This window comes from Neomonachus schauinslandi, chromosome 1 (assembly GCF_002201575.2).
Source record: "Neomonachus schauinslandi chromosome 1, ASM220157v2, whole genome shotgun sequence".
NCBI classification, from domain to species: domain Eukaryota; kingdom Metazoa; phylum Chordata; class Mammalia; order Carnivora; family Phocidae; genus Neomonachus; species Neomonachus schauinslandi.
Window position 1 is genome coordinate 122,805,131 of NC_058403.1, and position 19,674 is coordinate 122,824,804.

The following is a 19,674-nucleotide window of genomic DNA, read 5'->3' on the forward strand; positions in this document are numbered from 1 at the left end:
CCCAGTTACTGGGATGCCTGGGTGGCTCAGTCAGTTAAGTGTCTGCCTTCGGCTCAGGTCATGATCCTGGGGTCCTGGGATCGAGTCCTGCATCGGGCTCCCTGCTCTGCGGGGAGTCTGCTTCTCCCTCTGCCTGCCGCTCCCCCTGCTTGTGCCCTCCCCCTCTCTCTCTCTTTCTGACAAATAAATAAAATCTTTAAAAAAAAAAAAAAGACTCCAGTTACTCACCAATGTGGAGTTCTCTATAGGGCAGCTAGAATGTCCTCAAGACATGGCTTAGAGAGAGTGATCCAAGAGAGAACAAAGCACAAGTCATAGTCTCTTTTTTGACCTAACTTCAAGAGTCAAAATCCATCATTTCTACCACATTATGTTTGTTAGAAACAAATTACTAAGTATACCCACATTTACAAAAATAAGAATTTGTCTCCATAAAAGCTATTAACAAGGAGTGTGTGGACATATTTTAAAACTACCACAAAGGAGTTCTACTTTTATGTGTTATCTGTAATTACATAATATAATTACCTATAGAGAATGATGAATCTCATAGGATAGTATCAGAAGGCAAAGTGGATTGGAGTTTTAGAACCTAAACAGGAGACAAATCACCTAGGGATTTTTAATAGTAGCAGAATGCGTTATCTGACCACACATAGTCAAATTGTAAGTCTAGAAGGGATATTAAAAATTTTAAAGTTAGGGTGGGAGGGGTCAGACTGGCATCTGAAATAGACAAGGAGTATGATTCCAAAAAGACAAGTTGTATCAGAATGTTGGCAGCGCAAACAGGATCTTTGTTCTAAGAGCATAGCTTTTAAGAGTCTAGTAAACAAGACTAAAAGTCATTAGAAGTTAGGCTTAAACATAGAGGTGGTTATAAAGATTTTGAACAAGATTTCTCTACTGAAAGCTAAGCCTTTACATTCTCTAGCCTTAGGGATTAGACACTCATAATCTCAATTCCAATAGTAATGGTATTTGTAATGGTAATACCAGTGGTAATGAGAAGAAGAATGATTGAACTGTGTTTAAATGCAGTTAACATGCTTAGTAGTCTCTGTAGGTTTATTTATTTATTTATTTTAGATTTTATTTATTTGCCAAAGAGAGAGCAAGAGCGAGCACAAGCAGGGAGAGCAGCAGGCAGAGGGAGAAGCAGGCTTCCCGCTAAGCAAGGAACCCGATGCGGGACTCAGTCCCCTGACCCTGGGATCATGACCTGAGCAGAAGGCAGACGCTTAACTGACTGAGCCACCCAGTCAGTTAATAAAAGGAAAAACATGGAAATAACCTAAATGTCTGCCAGTGAGAGAATATATAAATGGTTTATAATTTCTCTATATGCAGATAGGAAAACTGAACATCAGTTAAAATTAATTATTGGCTCTGGAGCTATATAACTCAGTTTGTATGAATTGCAAAACATGGTTTGTGAAAACAAGTTGGAGAGGATATCTACAAGACACTATTTATGTAAAGTTTTAAAATATGTAAAACTATACATAAGTTTAAGCATAAAGATAGAGAAGAGAATGGTAGTCATTGAACCAAGAATAGTCATATACTCTTTAGGAGGGAGATGCATCATTAAGAGGTATACAGGAAGTTTCAACTATAATATTTTATTTCTTAACTGAGTAGTGGATACACATATATTCATTATATTGTCTTCTGTATATTCAATATTATTGTCTAGGAACATTCTTTCACAGTTGTAGTAAAGCAATTTTTTCTGCTGTATTATCTGTAAATGTTTAGATTGATGGCATTTAATTAGAAGATTATAATAGTAAACATTTATGGAAGGTTTAGTAGGTGCCAGGCATAGTTCTAAGTATTTTACTTTTATTAAATGATTTCATCTCTGTGAACTCTAGGCTAGGTACAGTTATTATTCCTATTTTATAAATAACAAAATCTAAGAAAGAGGGAAGTAACTTGCCTGAAGCTACACAGCTAGTAAATAATGGAACTAGGATTTGAACTTAGTATGTTTTGCTCCAGAGCCATTAGCCTCTATACTATAGAATCTCTCCATAAGAAAAAGGTATTGGGGGTGCTTGTGTGGTTCAGTCAGTTAAGCCTCTGATTCTCCGGTTAAGCATCTGCCTTCAGCTCAGGTCATGATCCCAGAGTCCTCAGATGAAGTCCTGCATCGGGCTCCCTATTCATTGGGGAGCCTGCTTCTCCCTCTCCCTCTGCCGCTCCCATTGCTTGTGCTCTCTCACTTTCTCTGTCAAATAAATAAATCTTAAAAAAAAAAAAAAAAAAGAAAACTTCTGACTCTTGATTTCAGCTTAGGTCATGATCTCAGGGTCATGAGATTGAGTCCCTCATCAGGCTCTACACTCTTCCTTTAAAAAAAAAAAAAGGTATTAAAAAATGTAGGAAATCTAAAGATTGTGATTTAGTAGTATGGCTTAGAAGAGAAAATTTCTCACATTTTTAGTCTTGAGCAGTGACAGGGACTTAGAAGGAACTGAGATTTATTAGAGAATTAAATACCAGAATGCTAGCACCTTACCTGTTTTGTCACAAAAGAGAAACTAAGAAAAGCTCCTTAATTAACATTAAAATTCTAGCTAAATTATTGCCAGATTAACAATGAATTGACAGACGATTGCCTTATATAAATTGGAGAATTAAAAATTACCTAAAATTTTAACTTATGTATGGTAAATCAGAAACTTTGAAGATCGATCTGCAAAAGAAAGTTAAGATTTACCTAATATTTAATATGATTTTTTTTAAAGCTATAGGTAATAACCTGTTGAAAGATCAGGTAAAAATATTAAAATTGTATTCGTTCATGGTTCACAGATTTTAGAGTAGGAAAATCATCCCAGGAGGGTTATAGTAGATGCTTATAGTGAGATGAAAAGCCATCTGGGCATGGTGCCAAGAACCTGACTTTTGGTACACTTCACAGTATAGTCACCAAGATTATTCCCATTGTGACTAAATGTGAATTATTAGTACAATTACTTTGAGGTTTTGGTTTTGTGAACCGTTGTATATTTTCAAATAATACAGGCGTCTGTCATTTTCCCTTGTAGATGCTAATTTGTGTTTTGGTCATATTTATTTTCTCTTAATTCAAAAGATGTGTGCTAGCTTAAATTCACAATTAGAGGGGCACCTGGGTGGCTCAGTCGTTAGGTGTCTACCTTCGGCTCACCGAGCCCCACGTCGGGCTCTCTGCTCAGCGGGAAGCCTGCTTCTCCCTCTCCCACTTCCACTACCCCTGCTTGTGTTCCCTCTCTCACTGTCTCTCTGTATTAAAATAAATAAAGTCTTTAAAAAACAAATTCACAATTAGAGAAACAATTTTTGAGTTCTACATTATTCTGTATTTGGATGGTGGTATGCTGGTTTCCTCAGATTTAACATGTTTGTCGACTCCATAATTGTTGTAAGGCTTTCAGAGAGCTCCAAGTGCCATTTCCTAGTCCAATGAAAATAGAATGAAAGCTAGATGATTTCCAGAATTGTTTTTCAGTTTGATACTGATAATTTTTATTTTATAAAAAAAATCTAGGGGCGCTCAGTCAGTTAAGTGTCTACCTTTGGTTCAGGTCATGATCCCAGGGTCCTGGGATCAAGCCCCACATCAGGCTCCCTGCTCAGTGGGGAGTCTGCTTCTCCCTCTTCCTCTGCCCCTCTCCCTGCTTGTGCTCTCTCTCTCTCAAATAAATAAATAAAATCTTTAAAAAAAATAGAAAAAAAGAAAACATCTAAAAAACAGAAGATACTCAAATTGGAGGACTTTTGAAAGTGTAGATATAAATACAGCAGTAGGAATAATATTAGTATTTATTACTTGCTGAAAAAATACTTATTATTTGCTGAAAAACTAGAAGTACCTTCTAGTTTTGGATGTTAATCTGAGGTTTGTCTGTTATTTTTCTCCTCTAGTGATGCTATTGCTGAGATTAGAGCCATTTGTATTGAAGAAATTGGAGTATGGATGAAAATGTATAGTGATGCCTTCCTAAATGACAGTTACCTAAAATATGTTGGCTGGACTCTTCATGATAGGGTAAGTTACTCTCTTTTAGACTTTCATGAAAGATATGCTTGTACGAGGTACTAGAATGCTAGGAATTAAGATGGCAGTGGTTGGTTTTTAAAGAGTTGTAATAATACGGAAATTTAAGATGATACACCTGAATAACTGTTCATTTGATGGCCATGACAAAACTTGAGACAGTGGCCCATGTAGAAACTCTACTTACTTAGTTGTAATACTGTCTTAAACCAAGTTGACAACCTGGTACATCTAAAGTTTTAAGAGAATATAACATCCTAAGAAACTAATTACAATCTTTTTCTAGTTTGGAGTCAAAAGAAATTCTTTGTTTCTCTTAATATATAACAAGAAAAACACTTTTTTCTTTTGAATTTCTTAAGGCCATACCACAGTGTTTTATTAGAGTTGAATAGATTTATTGGATTCTAGAATAGTTGATCTAAAAATCTATTTTTATTTCTATGCCTTTAGAAAAGGTTCTGATTTTAAAAGGAATCCCACATTATCGAATCCTGAATAAGTAATCCTCAAAATACCCAAGGGTAGGAGTGACTAATTACTGAAATTTTTATATTGAATGACCTGACATTCTATAACTTGAATTGCCAGATACTCACAAATATAGAAATCTTACAATTTATTTTAAGCTGTGTATTCCATTATTTGAATTGTTAAAAGTATCATAGCTATTAGAAGACATTTTTTTAATGCAGTTATAGCCTTAGACTTTTAAGTCAATTTTGGTAATATTCAAAGACTTATTTTCTATGTATTACCACTAACAGCCTGTAGAGCATTTACTTTTTAAATAGCACCATGCTAGGGGTGCCTGAGTGGCTCAGTCGGTTGAGTGTCTGACTCTTCATTTTGGCTGGGGTCATGATCTTAGGTTGTGAGAAGGAATCCTGTGTCAGGCTCAGCGCTAGGCAGAGAGTCTGCCTGAGATTCTCTCTCCCTTGACCTCTGTCCCTCCTCACAGGCCCCCTCACGAGCACACCCTCTCTCTTTTTAAAATAAATAAATAAATAGCAGCATTTTGAAAATGACAAAATTATGTATATTATAATAAAACAGCCCTTGGGAATTCTACAGGCCATTTTTGCTGTAATTGTTCAGAGTATAGGGAGATCATCACAAGTTAGCTGTTTAACTTCACAATTACTTATTTTTAATTAACGGTTAAAAGGGGCTCTTATCCCCTACTTTATTTGGAGGAATAGTAAGTTAGTACATAGTGAATTTTTTCCTGAATATTTATCTTCCCTAGCATTTCAGAATTCTTTTCTCTACACTAATAAACCCCAAGCGTGATCCTAGGTTTTCTTTTTCTAATCCTCATGTGGAATTCGGGACTTACATGGTTAAGCCTTTTCTCAGGTTTATCCAATTAAATTTTATACATTGTGAGAGAAAGTAGAATTATACAGCATGTCCTCACAGGTGTACATACATGGCTAAATCCAACAAGACAAACTTTTTAGTAGGAATACATTTAAAGTTCTGCATTTTGTTCCCCACCACTACCCTACCAGTTTTCCTCCTTAGGAAAAACACGTATTTTTTGTGGCTTACCAAAAAACAAACCACCATTATTTTAAAATCATTAAAGTCTATAGAAGCTTTCTGTCCAGATAAAGGAAGAGGGAGGTAGGTAGGTTTTGTTTATTGTTGATAAAATGATATAAGGATACTGTTTTCAGTAGAATGTTTTTATAAACCTCTTTTATAATCTCCCATTACTTCATTTAGAAAAGCTGTAAGTATTAATCCCTTCTCAGCTTTCCTTTTTGTCATTCTAATATCACTGCAATCTTGTACTTTTTTTTTCCTCTGAGGGGTATAGTCATTTGCTTTCTCTCCTTTTAATCATCCATAGGCCTATGCCTATGCCTTCAAACTGTCCTGTGTCTTTTCAAATGAGCTGATAAAATTCTTGTCTTTTTTTTTTCTTAAGATTACATTGTAATTGTAAATTGTAGTTTTTCAGTTTTATTGAGATATAATTGACATAACATTATATTAGTTTGGTGTACAAAATAAAGATTTGATACTCCTGTGTCTTGAATTTAGAATATCAGTCTACTGTCCTCACTAAGACAGACTTTTTTTTTGATACTGCCAATTTGTATAAATTTTATAGTGTAAGTTTTAGTAGTAGAAAGTAATAGACAGCAATTTTCTAACAACTAAAGGAGTTATTTATTAGAAATTCAGTTTGTTTTTCTGTTGACCAAAACTTCTTTCTAAATTTTCTACCCATTGGTTTTTTAGTTCTTTCATTGTTGGTGACACAGAATAGGTCTAATTTTTTTTTTAATTTTATTTTATTATGTTATGTTAGTCACCACACAATACATCATTAGTTTTTGACGTAGTGATCCACGATTCATTGTTTTTGTATAACACCCAGTGCTCTATGCAGTACGTGCTCTCCTTAATACCCATCACTGGGCTAACCCATCCTCTCAACCCCCTCCCCTCTAAAACCCTCAATTTGTTTCTCAGAGTGGAATAGGTCTAATTTAAACACAACTGTAGTAATCTCTGTGTTTTAGACTAAATATCTTAATCCTTTTATATTTATGCTCATGACACTAGATTACCTTTCTCTTTCCCTTACAGTTTGTCAGTATTGCTCTGTATTGCTTTCACTTTTAGCTTATGTGTACAGTTCTACTTTGTAAATTTTCATTTTTTTGGGGGGGGGTGGGTAGAGGGAGAGAGAGACTCTTAAAGCAGGCTCCACACCCAGCATGGAGCCCGACACAGGGCTCTGTATCACAACCCTGAGATCATGACATGAGCCGAAATCACGAGTTGCACACTTAACGGACTGAGCCACCCAGGCACCCCCAGTTCTACTTTCTTGTATATGCTTGATTCCTCATATCAAAATCTCTTAGAGCTTGGGTGGGGTCTATTTCTGTTAGTCCACCCCATTTCCTCTTTCTATGTTGACACTTTCCCTGCATGCACCTCTCTTATGCTACAGACCTAAGGACCCTGTCCCCTCCCCTGAGGAGATAGATTTAATAGTGAATTTGGCTAGATGCCATATGACTCAATGTGTATAAGCAGGACAAGAAGACCCACACTGAGTCTGAAATAGGAAAGATATTCCCACACAAGGCAGTTACCCCAGCCATGATTGCAAAGGCTCATCTCTTGATAAGGAAATGTTCCAGGCCCATGGACCATTCTTAGAAAAAGACTATATACAGAGGACTGCCTTTCCCTACAGTCCACACCTCACCTCTACTTGGCCACTGAAGTGGCAGATAAAGCATATCAAATCCTGTAGGACCATTGCCCACCCCAAACTTGGAGCTGGAGTTGGGTCCAATAGGGTCCTTGAACAACCTGTATGGATGTGGATTTCTCATAAAGCTTCCCTGTCATTTGGAGATGGGCACTTTACCAGGGTGATTAAGAGAGCCACACCCAGGAGGATGATTAGGCTTCTCTGGAGAATTATCTTCAAGTAGGAACCCCAGGTGTCTGGATTAAGCCAACTAAAAAGTTTAAAAAGTGAGTCTGAGGGGATTGTGAATGTACTGCTAATAACCATCCCACCTGTGTATGGATATTCACCAGCTCATTTTTTAACTTAACCTGAATTGTTGACGTATACACAGCAAGAAATGCTGGCAGTTACAGAAACACCACCCTCTTCTGCCACCAAATGATTGAGGGCTGTCTATCACCATGTAGGCTAGTGAGTTCACTGAGTCCTGTTGATCTTCTATGGCTTAGATAGTAGCATTAACTACTTCTGCATGGTTAAGGACAGTTGTATACAGTTTTTTTCTAGAGCCTGTATACCTGTACCCAGTATTAGAATTTGGGTAATTGAATGAAACCAGTGGTTAATTTGTCTTCCCGGGAGGGAACTGTATACCACTCTGTGGTGTGTTAGCAAAGTGGGTCCTTTCCAGCCCTCTGTGCAGTTCCTGACATGGATAATGAGGCAATAAAATCTTTCCCTTGGAGGCATACAGTCTGTTGTCCATTGGAGTCCACAGAGAAATATGTAACCCAGAGGGATGCAGGTGATATCCGCCAGGGATTTGTTTTCCTAATACTGACTAGTTCAGTCTACTTTTGCCTTGTGGTTGCAGAGAGAGAAAAGTTAACGTATTGGACTTCCAATTCCAAAATGTCAATATAGATCAGTAATAACCATTCTGGTACAGGGGTCTTTTTCTGTCACATCATAGATAATATTAAAGTAGGGGACTCTGGAGTATACCTACATCTGGACCTGTCTTGAAGGGCTCACCTGGTAATTTGACCCATTGATAGCTTAAGGAAGGTCTGAGTAGTTGTGTATTGACCAGGCCCATTACAGTGGGAGTGCAGGGTAAGAGGAACTTTATTCTGGAATGACAAATCCAGCATTGGTTAAGTTTGCCTTCATTCACTATGGCTGTACTGATTTTTATCAAAGTGTTGTTGTACCAGGCATTCTGTAGCAGAGGATTCTGCAGAAATGAGAAGAAAGAGTAATATTCCTACCTGTCTTCCACTCCATGAACCTCCTGAGGCCAGAGATGTCCTGGTCTGCTACGTGGGGTGCTAGCTTCCTGGGTATTGCAGCCCAGGCTGTCTGTCCCAATCCTGATGCTACTGCCTTTTTGAGCACCAGTGCATTGTTGCTTGACCCAGACTTACTCTTCTCAGTTCGCCAGTCCCCAGAAGGGAGGTCATGTGCTGCACAAACTTGACATGTCCAGTAACATCACCCACCTGATTTGAAGGGTCAGATATTCCCAACACTACTAGAAGGACCCTAGCACCATGGTACTTCTTGGTTTTGTCTCCCACCCTTGTGGTTTCCCATAGAAGGGAGGTGCCCAAGGGAAGCATCATATCCAGATTAGAGTCAGGAGGCCATGTCCGGTGTGCTGTGTCAGTGGAACTACAAACCACTCCAGAGACATACACTCCAAGTGAAAAAAAGAATGATTGGTATACTGAGATTGGGATTTTGTAGGCACAGCCTAAACACATATCTGCCTACTCCACCCCTACCACATCTAAGCTCAGTATTTCGCAGTATGCATTGTAGGGCCATGTTTCCCTTGCACTGCAGTGCATTGTTTAGTAGCCATACAGCCCTAGTCAGATGAGGGTACCAATCCACTAGTGGGCTGTCTTGGTAGTCTTTCTTTAGTTGTTGTGTAAATCAACCAGTCAGTGGCTCCATTCACATGCTGGTGATAGTATACATGGAAAGTACATTTCCATGAGAATATGCCCATTTGTTGTCTTACTTGGGTAATAAAGGATATTCCTTGGTTAGAGTGAAATCTTACAGGGTATCCAAAAATATGACAAGTTTTGTTCAAGGACAGCTGTGACAGTTTCAGCCAGCATCCAAATGTCAGACTGGAATAGCAGTACTGTAGCCTGAGTATGTGTTAATGGCCATGAGGCATCATTTGTGCCCATGGCTGTGGTTTGAGGGTCCAGTGTAATCAATCTCCCAGACCCAGGTGGGTCCCAGTCCTTGGTTAATATGTCCCAGTTCTCCTCGTGGATGATATGAGTATATCGAGAAGAATCACAAGATTGCACTGCATCATTTTTCTTGGTGTCTTCCAGGGTCATCTCTTGGGCTTTATTGCATTTTTTGGGCATGGACAGGGACTTTATCACATTTTTTGCATCAGTAATGGACTCCCATGTCCAGTTCATAGATGGACCCAGTGAGAGATTGTTGCAGCCTGCTAGGCACAAGCTGGATTGGCACAAGAGTGCTATTTATGTTTTTATTTTGAAAGGTCTTTTACCATAAGTATCCACGTGAGTGACATATGTTTTCATCCCAGACAGCAAGCTGCTGCCTTAGTTCTTTTCCACATATGGGACATCCCTTAGTAGTCCAGTCGTTTAGTTGCCATTCTCCTGGCCATTGGTAATAGCCCATGAGTTGGTGAAAATGGATCAAGGCATGGTGGTAGGGGTGACCTGCATGGCCATCACCATTGCACAGATCTTGGCCCATTGAGTAGAATGTCCACATCTTGTCTCAGTCAGAAGATGGCCATCTGTTGTTGGCCAGATGGCAGCTGCAACCCTGCAAGACCCTATCTGCTTTTAGTTTCACAGAGTGGTCAGTAAACCATGGTTTACTGTCAGCAGGCACATTTTTTAATGTTGTGCCCCAAGTAGCTCTAGGAGGGGCCAAAGGATTCCCTGTGGGTTGTTTGCGCCTTTCTGATAAGCTGACTATTTGCTTCTGGAACCTGCTAGTCCCTTGGGATTTTGGCCAGGCCTGATCTTGGATGTACCATTTCCATTTTATGATTGAACTTTGTTGAGCCTTTTTAATTTTATTGGTAAGCTTTGTAATCAGCCAAGTGAGAATGGGTAGTTCAGGTTGCAGTGTCATATGTGGCATTCTGGGTGTAAGATGCCCCATCTCTGTTAGTGCCCAGTACCAAGCAAGGAAATGTCATTCAAAAGGGGTGTATTGCAGAGCTCCTGGGTGACTCAGTCGATTAAGCATCTGACTCTTGGTTTCAGCTCAGATCACGATCTCATGGGTTGTGGGATCGAGCCCCACGTTGGGCTCTGTGCTCAGTGGGGAGTCTGCTTGAAGACTCTCTCCCTCTGCCCCCCTCAAATAAATAAATCTTTGGGAGGAGCCTGTATTGGGTGGTAGCTTCTGGAGGTTTTTAGATCCAGAGTCCATGAGACCAGTGCCACCCCAGTGACAATTTCCTGCTGCCACAGACCAATCAGTGTGTTAGGGGGGTTGTGGAAACCTGCGGTTCCATCAGACTAGCAAGTTTCAAAGGTCCCAAAAGCTGTGCCTGGCCCATGGCTTGTTGAACAGCTTCTAAGGCCTGCTGCTGCAAAAGGCTTCATCTAAAATTGGCTGCTTTGTAGGTCATCTCAATGAAAGGAGCCAAGAAGGTCCTCTTGTGGGACACATGCTATTTTAACTACCAAAAGAGGCCCTCTAGCTGTTCGGCTTCCTTTTTATTAGTGGGTGCTGCCAGGGCCTATATTTTTTGTTTGATTGTCTCTGGGTTACTTTGGTTTCCTACCCAAGTGGCCCCTAGGAATTGCACCTGCTGTGCCAGGCCCAGGACTTTATCTGGTTGTATAGCCAAATTGGCACTAATCATTCTATCAGTGACTAAGTACAGCACTATAGCCACATGCTTTTCAGTTAGCCCTACTGTCAGGATGTTACTAATGTAATGAATGACTAAAATGTCAGTGGGGACTTAGGTTTATTGAAGATCAAGCCCACTCAATAATGGCATATTGCAGGCTGTTTTGTGTGAATGCAAATTGGTCCTGATCCTCATCCTGCAAAGGGACCAAGTAAAAGTCTTTAGCTAGATCAGTAACAGTGTGCAAGTTTCCCATACGGATTGCCACCATTGCAGTAATGTTGAAAATGTCAGGGGGCTCAAGCAGGAACTTCTGTGTTTAACCTGTGATAATCTGTCAGCCTCCAAGCTCCAGAGGCCTTCCTGACTGGCCAGACTGGGCTATTAAATTATGATAGGGTGGTTATTAGCATCTCTGCTTATCTTAAGTCTTGAATTAACAGAATAATGTCCTTTTCAGTATTTTTGTTGAACAGTATGCCATGGTTTAGGCATGGAGTTGGCAAGGAATGTACCTCATCCATTATGCTTGAGTCTGTCCTTGTTGTGGTGCCTACCCCTTGAGGTAGTGATGGTGTTCAGTACTGCACACAGCCAAAAAGTTAATACCTATTTATGTACTCAGTGGTGGGAACCACAATCATCAGGATCCAAAATGGTCCAAAGGACCCCATCCACAAGCACATTTGGACTTATCTATCATGAGTAACTACACCCTCTTCAAAACTACCCAAAGCTGCTGTTTGAATTGTACCCCTATGGGGACCTAAAATTATTGTCATTGGGGCACTAATACCCAAGGGCCCCCAAATAAATAAGTAAAAATCTTTTTAAAAATTATTTATTGAGGAGCAGGTATGTGTTAGGCACTGTGTTAAGCAGTATTCACATTTCAATCAGATTTTGTGTAATGGAAAAACAACAAAGCTTTTAGATAGTATAATAGAAATCACTTGAAGAATATAGTTGAGCCCCAGAATAGAGCAGTTACCAACTGGAGTTTTCATCTAAGTTATTTTACAGTTTTCTGAAGTATTGTCACGTGTACCATCTTATTTAATTGTTAAGTTCCTGTAATGTAGGCAGGGCGTGTTATAGATAAAGAACCAAGATTTTGGAGGGGAGGTAGTTGATTGGGAGGCATCACTGGACAAAGTAAAGATAAAATTCAATTAATGTCTCTCCTCTACCTGTAATTGGCTGTGTGAACTTGGATAGATGGAGTTATTTCATCTTTGAAGGCCTTATTTTCAAATCTGTAATTGGAGAGAAGTGAGGAAACTGTTTACATGCTATCTTAGATCTGGGGTTGTGATTTTACGTTGGGACAGCTGTCCTTAGTCTTTGGATCATCCATTGTTGATTTCTTGTGAGTATATTTATCACGTAATACTTTTATTGGCTTTCCCCCGTCTTGCCTCCTGGAAGATCATGTCCTGTGAGCCATTTCCATAGATCTCTGTGGACTGCCCTTTGACTTTGCTGCCCATTAAAATTACTATGCCTGCCCCCACCCCCCCCAGCATCTAATAGTTATGAGATTCTACCTTGTCTCTGCTATTCTGTGCTCTTATGTCCATTGCTATCAGAAGCTAAATCTTATTTGAGTGTCTTCTGTCAGTCCTAGACTATAGAACACAGTTACTGTGGATCTTCTCAGTAATGTCTGTGCCCCCATCACCAGTATTTTCCTTATTGCCTTGGTAAACAGTATTCTCTGAGCCCTCATGAGGAACATATTCAACTGGTAGGTCTTCTGAGCTTTATAATAGATCCTTTCTGGCATGCTTTCCTGTGTCTTTAAATTCCTTCCTTCACAGTCTGCCACAGTGATTTTGGCATCTCTATTTCATTTAATATGCACCATTGCTTTTTCCTAGAGCTATCCAGCAAGATGTTAGGCCATTTCCAAAGGCCCTTACAGAGCCTTACATCCTGTTTCAAAGGATAGTGCCCTATATCCAAGAACTCTCCCATATCCTGTTTTCTCTTCCCACACCCTCAGCAACCACCAGCATATTTTCCTGGTTCTTGCTGGTTGAAATTGGCCCATTCCTGCAGCACTCTGTAGCATGTATTCAATTACTAATTTCATATTAAAGGTTATCTTAGAGGTTGTCCTGCCCTGAAACAAGGAGGTTAGGCTGTTTTATCCTGTATCATTCTCCACTGGCTATGGATCTCACCCTGGAGGGAGGGAAAGGGTGTAGACAGGAGGGTAGTGTGGAGCATAACCTTCCAGGAATCTCTGTGCCAGGTGATTCTTTTCAACCATGGTCAGTTCTCCAGAGAAAGGTGCAGATATGAACCATTAGCAGTCAACACAGGAGCAAGCAGGAAGATTAGCCTTGTCTAGTAGAATATGGGGATCCGGTTTGGGCATCAGGAGCATCTACTACAGGTATCCCAGGTTGCCTCCTATATGCTAGTGACTTTACCAAGAAACATCATCTCATTCAGTGGTGTACTAGAGATAACTTGAATCAGGTTGCAAGAGAGTTATTATGCACATCCCTTTGCAAATGTGAGTTCAGTAACATCTCATTGGTAGCTCAAAATTGTGGATGGAGTATTTACATCACAGAAATATGCAAATGCAACAATTCAGGGCCCCACCCCTCAGAACTGGTTGTTACAACTTTCACCAGCGGGGCATCTGGGCGGCTCAGTCACTTAAGTGACTCTTGATTTCAGCTCAGGTCATGATATCAGGGTTGTGAGATTGAGCCCCTTCCCCCCACACCCAGCATGGAGGCTGCTTAAGATTCTCTCCATTCCCTCTGCCCCCTCCTCCCTCTCTAGAAATAATAATAATAGTAATAGGGACACCTGGGTGGCTCAGTCGTGTCTGCCTTTGGCTCAGGTCATGATCCCAAGGTCCTGGATCAAGTCCCACATGGGGCTCCTTGCTCAGTGGGGAGTCCGCTTCTCCCTCTGCCTGCTGCTCCCCCTGCTTGTGCGCTCACTCTCTCTCTCTCTCGCAGACAAATAAATAATAAAATCTGTAAAAATAATGATAAACCATGACCAGCATACATCTGCATTTAATCCTTGCTACAACCTTATGAAGTTGGTTATCACCATTTTATAAAAGAGAAACTGACTATCAGAGTAATTAATATAATTGCCATCTTTCTTGTTGCCAATAAACTGTGGAATTGGAAATAAAATCTAGTTTTGTTTGATTCTAGAACTTGGACTTCTGTTATAGCACATTGCTTTTTTTTTTTTTTTTTGAACATAGAAATTTCAGTGTCCTTTGAATACGTTGAGAGAATTGGCTAAATCTCTAATGATTCTGAATGTACTTTGACCACCAACATTTTCTACTCCAGGTTAATGACTTTATTAAAGATACTCCACTAGGGGCGCCTGGGTGGCTCAGTCGTTAAGCGTCTGCCTTTGGCTCAGGTCATGATCCCAGGGTGCTGGGATCAGCATCGGGCTCCCTGCTCCGAGGGAAGCCTGCTTCTCCCTCTCCCACTTCCTCTGCTTGTGTTCCCTCTCTCGCTGTGTCTCTCTCTTTCAAATAAATAAATAAAATCTTAAAAAAAAAAAAGGTACTCCACTAATAAATAGCAGCCTCAGGACATTTCACTCTATCAGTTTGCCTCTGTTCTAAATATTCTTCCCTTTACCTGTTGTCCTAACTCCTTTTCCTGGAATGGAAAAGGCACCCAGAAAATATTTGTTAAATGAATAAATGATGACCCTATACTATGAAATTAGTTTTTTCTACAGGATTATTTAGTAGTTATATAAAGGGCAAACCAGCATATCCTTCTCTAATTAAAATCATAGGTTAAAAATTTTCTCAGAATGCCACAGTACAACATGGGAAATACTCCGTGTTGAATCAGAGTTGACAAATACTTGAAAAAGGTGTAGCTTACTCTCAAGTAACTAAGGGGTTGTCAGTGCATTTTTAATTAAATAGAAGTACAACACACACTGTACAATTGCTCACTTCCACCCTGTGTTGAATTACAATATGATGTAAATTGGATGGATAAGCTGAAAATTGCTTTAGTCTTCACATAGCCTTAAATCTTTTCAACTTTTGTGGCATGGAACTGACTACTTCTGTTGTGTTTTTATTTGTATTTCTGAAGCAAGGAGAGGTCAGACTGAAATGTTTGAAAGCTCTACAGAGTCTGTATACCAATAGAGAATTATTCCCCAAATTGGAGTTATTCACTAACCGATTCAAGGTAAGCATCAAGAATGCTTAGTTTATTTTGTTTTTTACTTTTAAAATGCGAGTTAAAGCTACTTTAGCAAATAACGTTACCATAACAACTGTTTCGTTCATATTCTTTATTACATATTCTTTAAATAAATCTGTATTAAATAGATGAATGAATTTTTTTTCAAAAATTTAATCTTGGTATTTTAATGTCTTACAAAAGATATTACCAACATGAGTTCTTATTTATTGCCTTCAATAGAAGGCTCTCCTGCTTAAAAGAACATTTTCTTTATAAATAGCTTTTTGTACTTATATTAATTTTGCACATTAAGGTCTATTTGTCTCAGTGCTAGGGAATGCTAGTGGATGAGAAAGATTTTAGATATGAACATTTATACTAATACCTCCTTTGTATGAGTAGGACTGTGATAATACAGGTTTAAGAGTAAAGCTTTCCATTTAATCTACCATTAGTCTTGCATGTACTCCCCAAAGATACTGCCTTAGTCTGCCCCATCTGATTTTCTGCTCATGTTTGGTTTGATCTTTAATTTTTTTTTTCAGGATCGCATTGTATCAATGACACTTGATAAGGAATATGATGTTGCTGTTGAAGCTATTCGACTGGTTACTCTGATTCTTCAGTAAGTATAATATTTGTTAGTAATTTAATATTGGGAGCACCTGGGTGCCTTAGTCAGTTAGGTGTCCAGCTCTTGATGTCATTTCAGGTCTTGATCTCAGTGTCGTGAGTTCAAGCCCTGCACTGGGCTCCATGCTGGGTGTGAGCCTACTTAAAAAAAAATTTTTTTGGAGGGGGGGGCGCCTGGGTGGCTCAGATGGTTAAGCATCTGCCTTCAGGTCAGGTCATGATCTCAGGGTCCTGGGATTGAGTCCCACATCGCTTCTCCCTCTGCCTGCCACTCCCCCTGCTTGTACTCTCCCCCCCCCTCTCTCTGGCAAATAAATAAAATCTTTTAAAAAAAAGAAAAAATTAAAAAAAAATTCCCCCCCCCCCAAATTTAACCTTGGTATTTTAATGTCTTTTTCCTGGCGTTATTGATGTACTTCACATATATAACACTAATGTATATCTTATCACTTTAGGTTCTACTTTTACACTTTAAAGTTAGGTTTGAAACAAAATGTTCTCTGTTTTTCTTTTTTTTTAATTATGTTATCTTAATCATACATTACATCATTAGTTTTTGATGTAGTGTTCCATGATTCATTGTTTGCGTATAATGCCCAGTGCTCCATGCAGTACGTGCCCTCTTTAATACCCATCACTAGGCTAACCCATCCCCCCATGCCCCTCCCCTCTAGAACCCTCAGTTTGTTTCTCAGAGTCCATAGTCTCTCATGGTTCGTCTCTCCCTCCGATTTCCCCCCCGTCGTTCTTCCCTTCCTGCTATCTTCTTCTTCTTTTTTTTTTTTTAACATATAATGTATTATTTGTTTCAGAGGTACAGGTCTGTGATTCAACAGTCTTACACAATTCACAGCACTCACCATAGCACATACGCTCCCCAATGTCTATCACTCAGCCACCCCATCCTTCCCATCCCCCACCACTCCAGCAACCCTCCATTTGTTTCCTGAGATTAAGAATTCTTCATATCAGTGAGATCATATGATACATGTCTTTCTCTGATTGACTTACTTCCCTCAGCATAATACCCACCAGTTCCATCCACGTCGTTGCAAATGGCAAGATTTCATTCCTTTTGATGGCTGCATGATATTCCATTGTATATATATACCACATCTTCTTTATCCATTCATCTGTCGATGGACATCTTGGCTCTTTCTACAGTTGGGCTATTGTGGACATAGCTGCTATAAACATCAGGGTGAACATACCTCTTCAGATCCCTACATTTGTATGTTTGGGGTAAATACCCAGTAGTGCAATTGCTGGATCGTAAGGTAGCTCTATTTTCAACTTTTTGAAGAACCTCCATGCTGTTTTCCAGAGTGGCTGCACCAGCTTGCATTCCCACCAACAGTGTAGGAGGGTTCCCCTTTCTCTGCAACCTGCCAACATCTGTCGTTTCCTGACTTGTTAATTTTAGCCATTCTGACTGGTGTGAGGTGGTATCTCATTGAGGTTTTGATTTGGATTTCCCTGATGCCGAGCAATGTTGAGCACTTTTTCATGTGTCTGTTGGCCATTTGGATGTCTTCTTCAGAAAAATGTCTCTTCATGTCTTCTGCCCATTTCTTGATTGGATTCTTTGTTCTTTGGGTGTTGAGTTTGAGAAGTTCTTTATAGATTTTGGATACTAGCCTTTTATCTCATATGTCATTTGCAAATATCTTCTCCCATTCTGTTGGTTGTCTTTTGGTTTTGTTGACTGTTTCTTTTGCTGTGCAAAAGCTTTTTATCTTGATGAAGTCCCAATAGTTCATTTTTGCCCTTGCTTCCCTTGCCTTTAGCGATGTTTCTAGGAAGAAGTTGCTGCGACTGAGGTCAAAGAGGTTGCTGCCTGTGTTCTCCTTATTTTGATGGACTCCTGTCTCACATTTAGGTCTTTCAACCATTTTGAGTGTATTTCTGTGTGTGGTGTAAGGAAATGGTCCAGTTTCCTTCTTCTGCATGTAGCTGTCCAATTTTCCCACCACCATTTGTTGAAGAGACTATCTTCTTTTCATTGGACATTCTTTCCTGCTTTGTTGAAGATGAGTTGACCATAGAGTTGAGGGTCCATTCCTGGGGTCTCTGTTCTGTTCCATTGATCTATGTGTCTGTTTTTGTGCCAGTACCATGTTGTCTTGATGATTACAGCTTTGTAATAGAGCTTGAAGTCCGGAATTGTGATGCCACCGGCTTTGCTTTTCTTTTTCAACATTCCTCTGGCTATTCGGGGTCTTTTCCGGTTCCATACAAATTTTAGGATTATTTGTTCCATTTCTGTGAAAAAAGTGGATGGTATTTTGATGGGGATTGCATTGAATGTGTAGATTGCTCTAGGTAGCACTGACATCTTCACAGTATTTGTTCTTCCAGTCCATGAGCATGGAATGTTTTTCCATTTCTTTGTGTTTTCCTTAATTTCTGCCGTGTTCCTGACCTTAGGGGGAAAGCTCTCAGTTTTTCCCCACTGAGAATGATATTCGCTGTGGGTTTTCAGAGATGGCTTTTATGATATTGAGGTATGTGCCCTCTATCCCTATACTCTGAAGAGTTTTGATCAAGAAAGGATGCTGTACTTTCTCATACGCTTTTTCTGCATCTATTGAGAGGATCATAGAGTTCTTGTCATTTCTTTTCTTAATGTATTGTATCACACTGATTGATTTGCAGATGTTGAACCAACCTTGCAGCCCAGGGATAAATCCCACTTGGTCGTGGTGAATAATCCTTTTAATGTACTGTTGGATCCTATTGGCTAGTATTTTGGTGAGAATTTTTGCATCCATGTTCATCAAGGATATTAGTCTGTAATTCTCCTTTTTGATGGGGTCTTTGTCTGGTTTGGGGATCGAGGTAATGATGGCCTCATAAAACGAGTTTGGAAGTTTTCCTTCCATTTCTATTTTTTGGAACAGTTTCAGAAGAATAGGTATTAATTCTTTAAATGTTTGGTAGAATTCCCCTGGGAAGCCATCTGGCCCTGGGCTTTGGTTTTTTGGGAGATTTTTGATGACTGCTTCAATTTCCTTAGTGGTTATAGGTCTGTTCAGGTTTTCTATTTCTTCCTGGTTCAGTTTTGGTAGTTGATACATCTCTAGGAATGCATCCGTTTCTTCCAGATAATCTAATCTGCTGACATATAGTTGCTCATAATATGTTCTTATAATTGTTTGTATTTCTTTGGTGTTGGTTGTGATCTCTCCTCTTTCATTCATGATTTTGTTGATTTGGGTCATTTCTCTTTTCTTTTTGATAAGTCTGGCCAGGTGTTTATCAATCTTGTTAATTCTTTCAGAGAACCAGCTCCTAGTTTCGTTGATCTGTTCTACTGTTCTTTTGGTTTCCGTTTCATTGATTTCTGCTCTGATCTTTATTATTTCTCTTCTCTTGCTCGGTTTAGGCTTTATTTGCTGTTCTTTCTCCAGCTCCTTTAGGTGTAGGGTTAGGTTGTGTATTTTTAGACCTTTCTTATTGCTATATATTTTCTCTCAGGACCGCCTTTGCTGCATCCCAAAGATTTTGAACAGTTGTGTTTTCATTTTCATTGATTTCCATGAATTTTTTAATTCTTCTTTAATTTCCTGGTTGACCCATTCATTCTTTAAAGTAGGATGCTCTTTAGCCTCCATGTATTTGAGTTCTTTCTGACTTTCCTCTGGTGATTGAGTTCTAGTTTCAAAGCATTGTG

General features: G+C 39.4%; 1 protein-coding gene across 2 annotated transcripts in view; it reads left to right on the forward strand.

The window, feature by feature from the left end:
* STAG1 (stromal antigen 1) overlaps window positions 1–19,674 on the forward strand; it is a 415,261-nt gene that overhangs the window by 276,951 nt on the left and 118,636 nt on the right. For both annotated transcript variants that reach the window (XM_021678881.2, XM_044920415.1), the window contains 3 exons: window positions 3,919–4,042; window positions 15,273–15,371; window positions 15,914–15,993. In XM_021678881.2, the coding sequence (XP_021534556.1) occupies window positions 3,919–4,042; window positions 15,273–15,371; window positions 15,914–15,993 (303 nt within the window). The remainder of the gene's footprint in view (window positions 1–3,918; window positions 4,043–15,272; window positions 15,372–15,913; window positions 15,994–19,674) is intronic.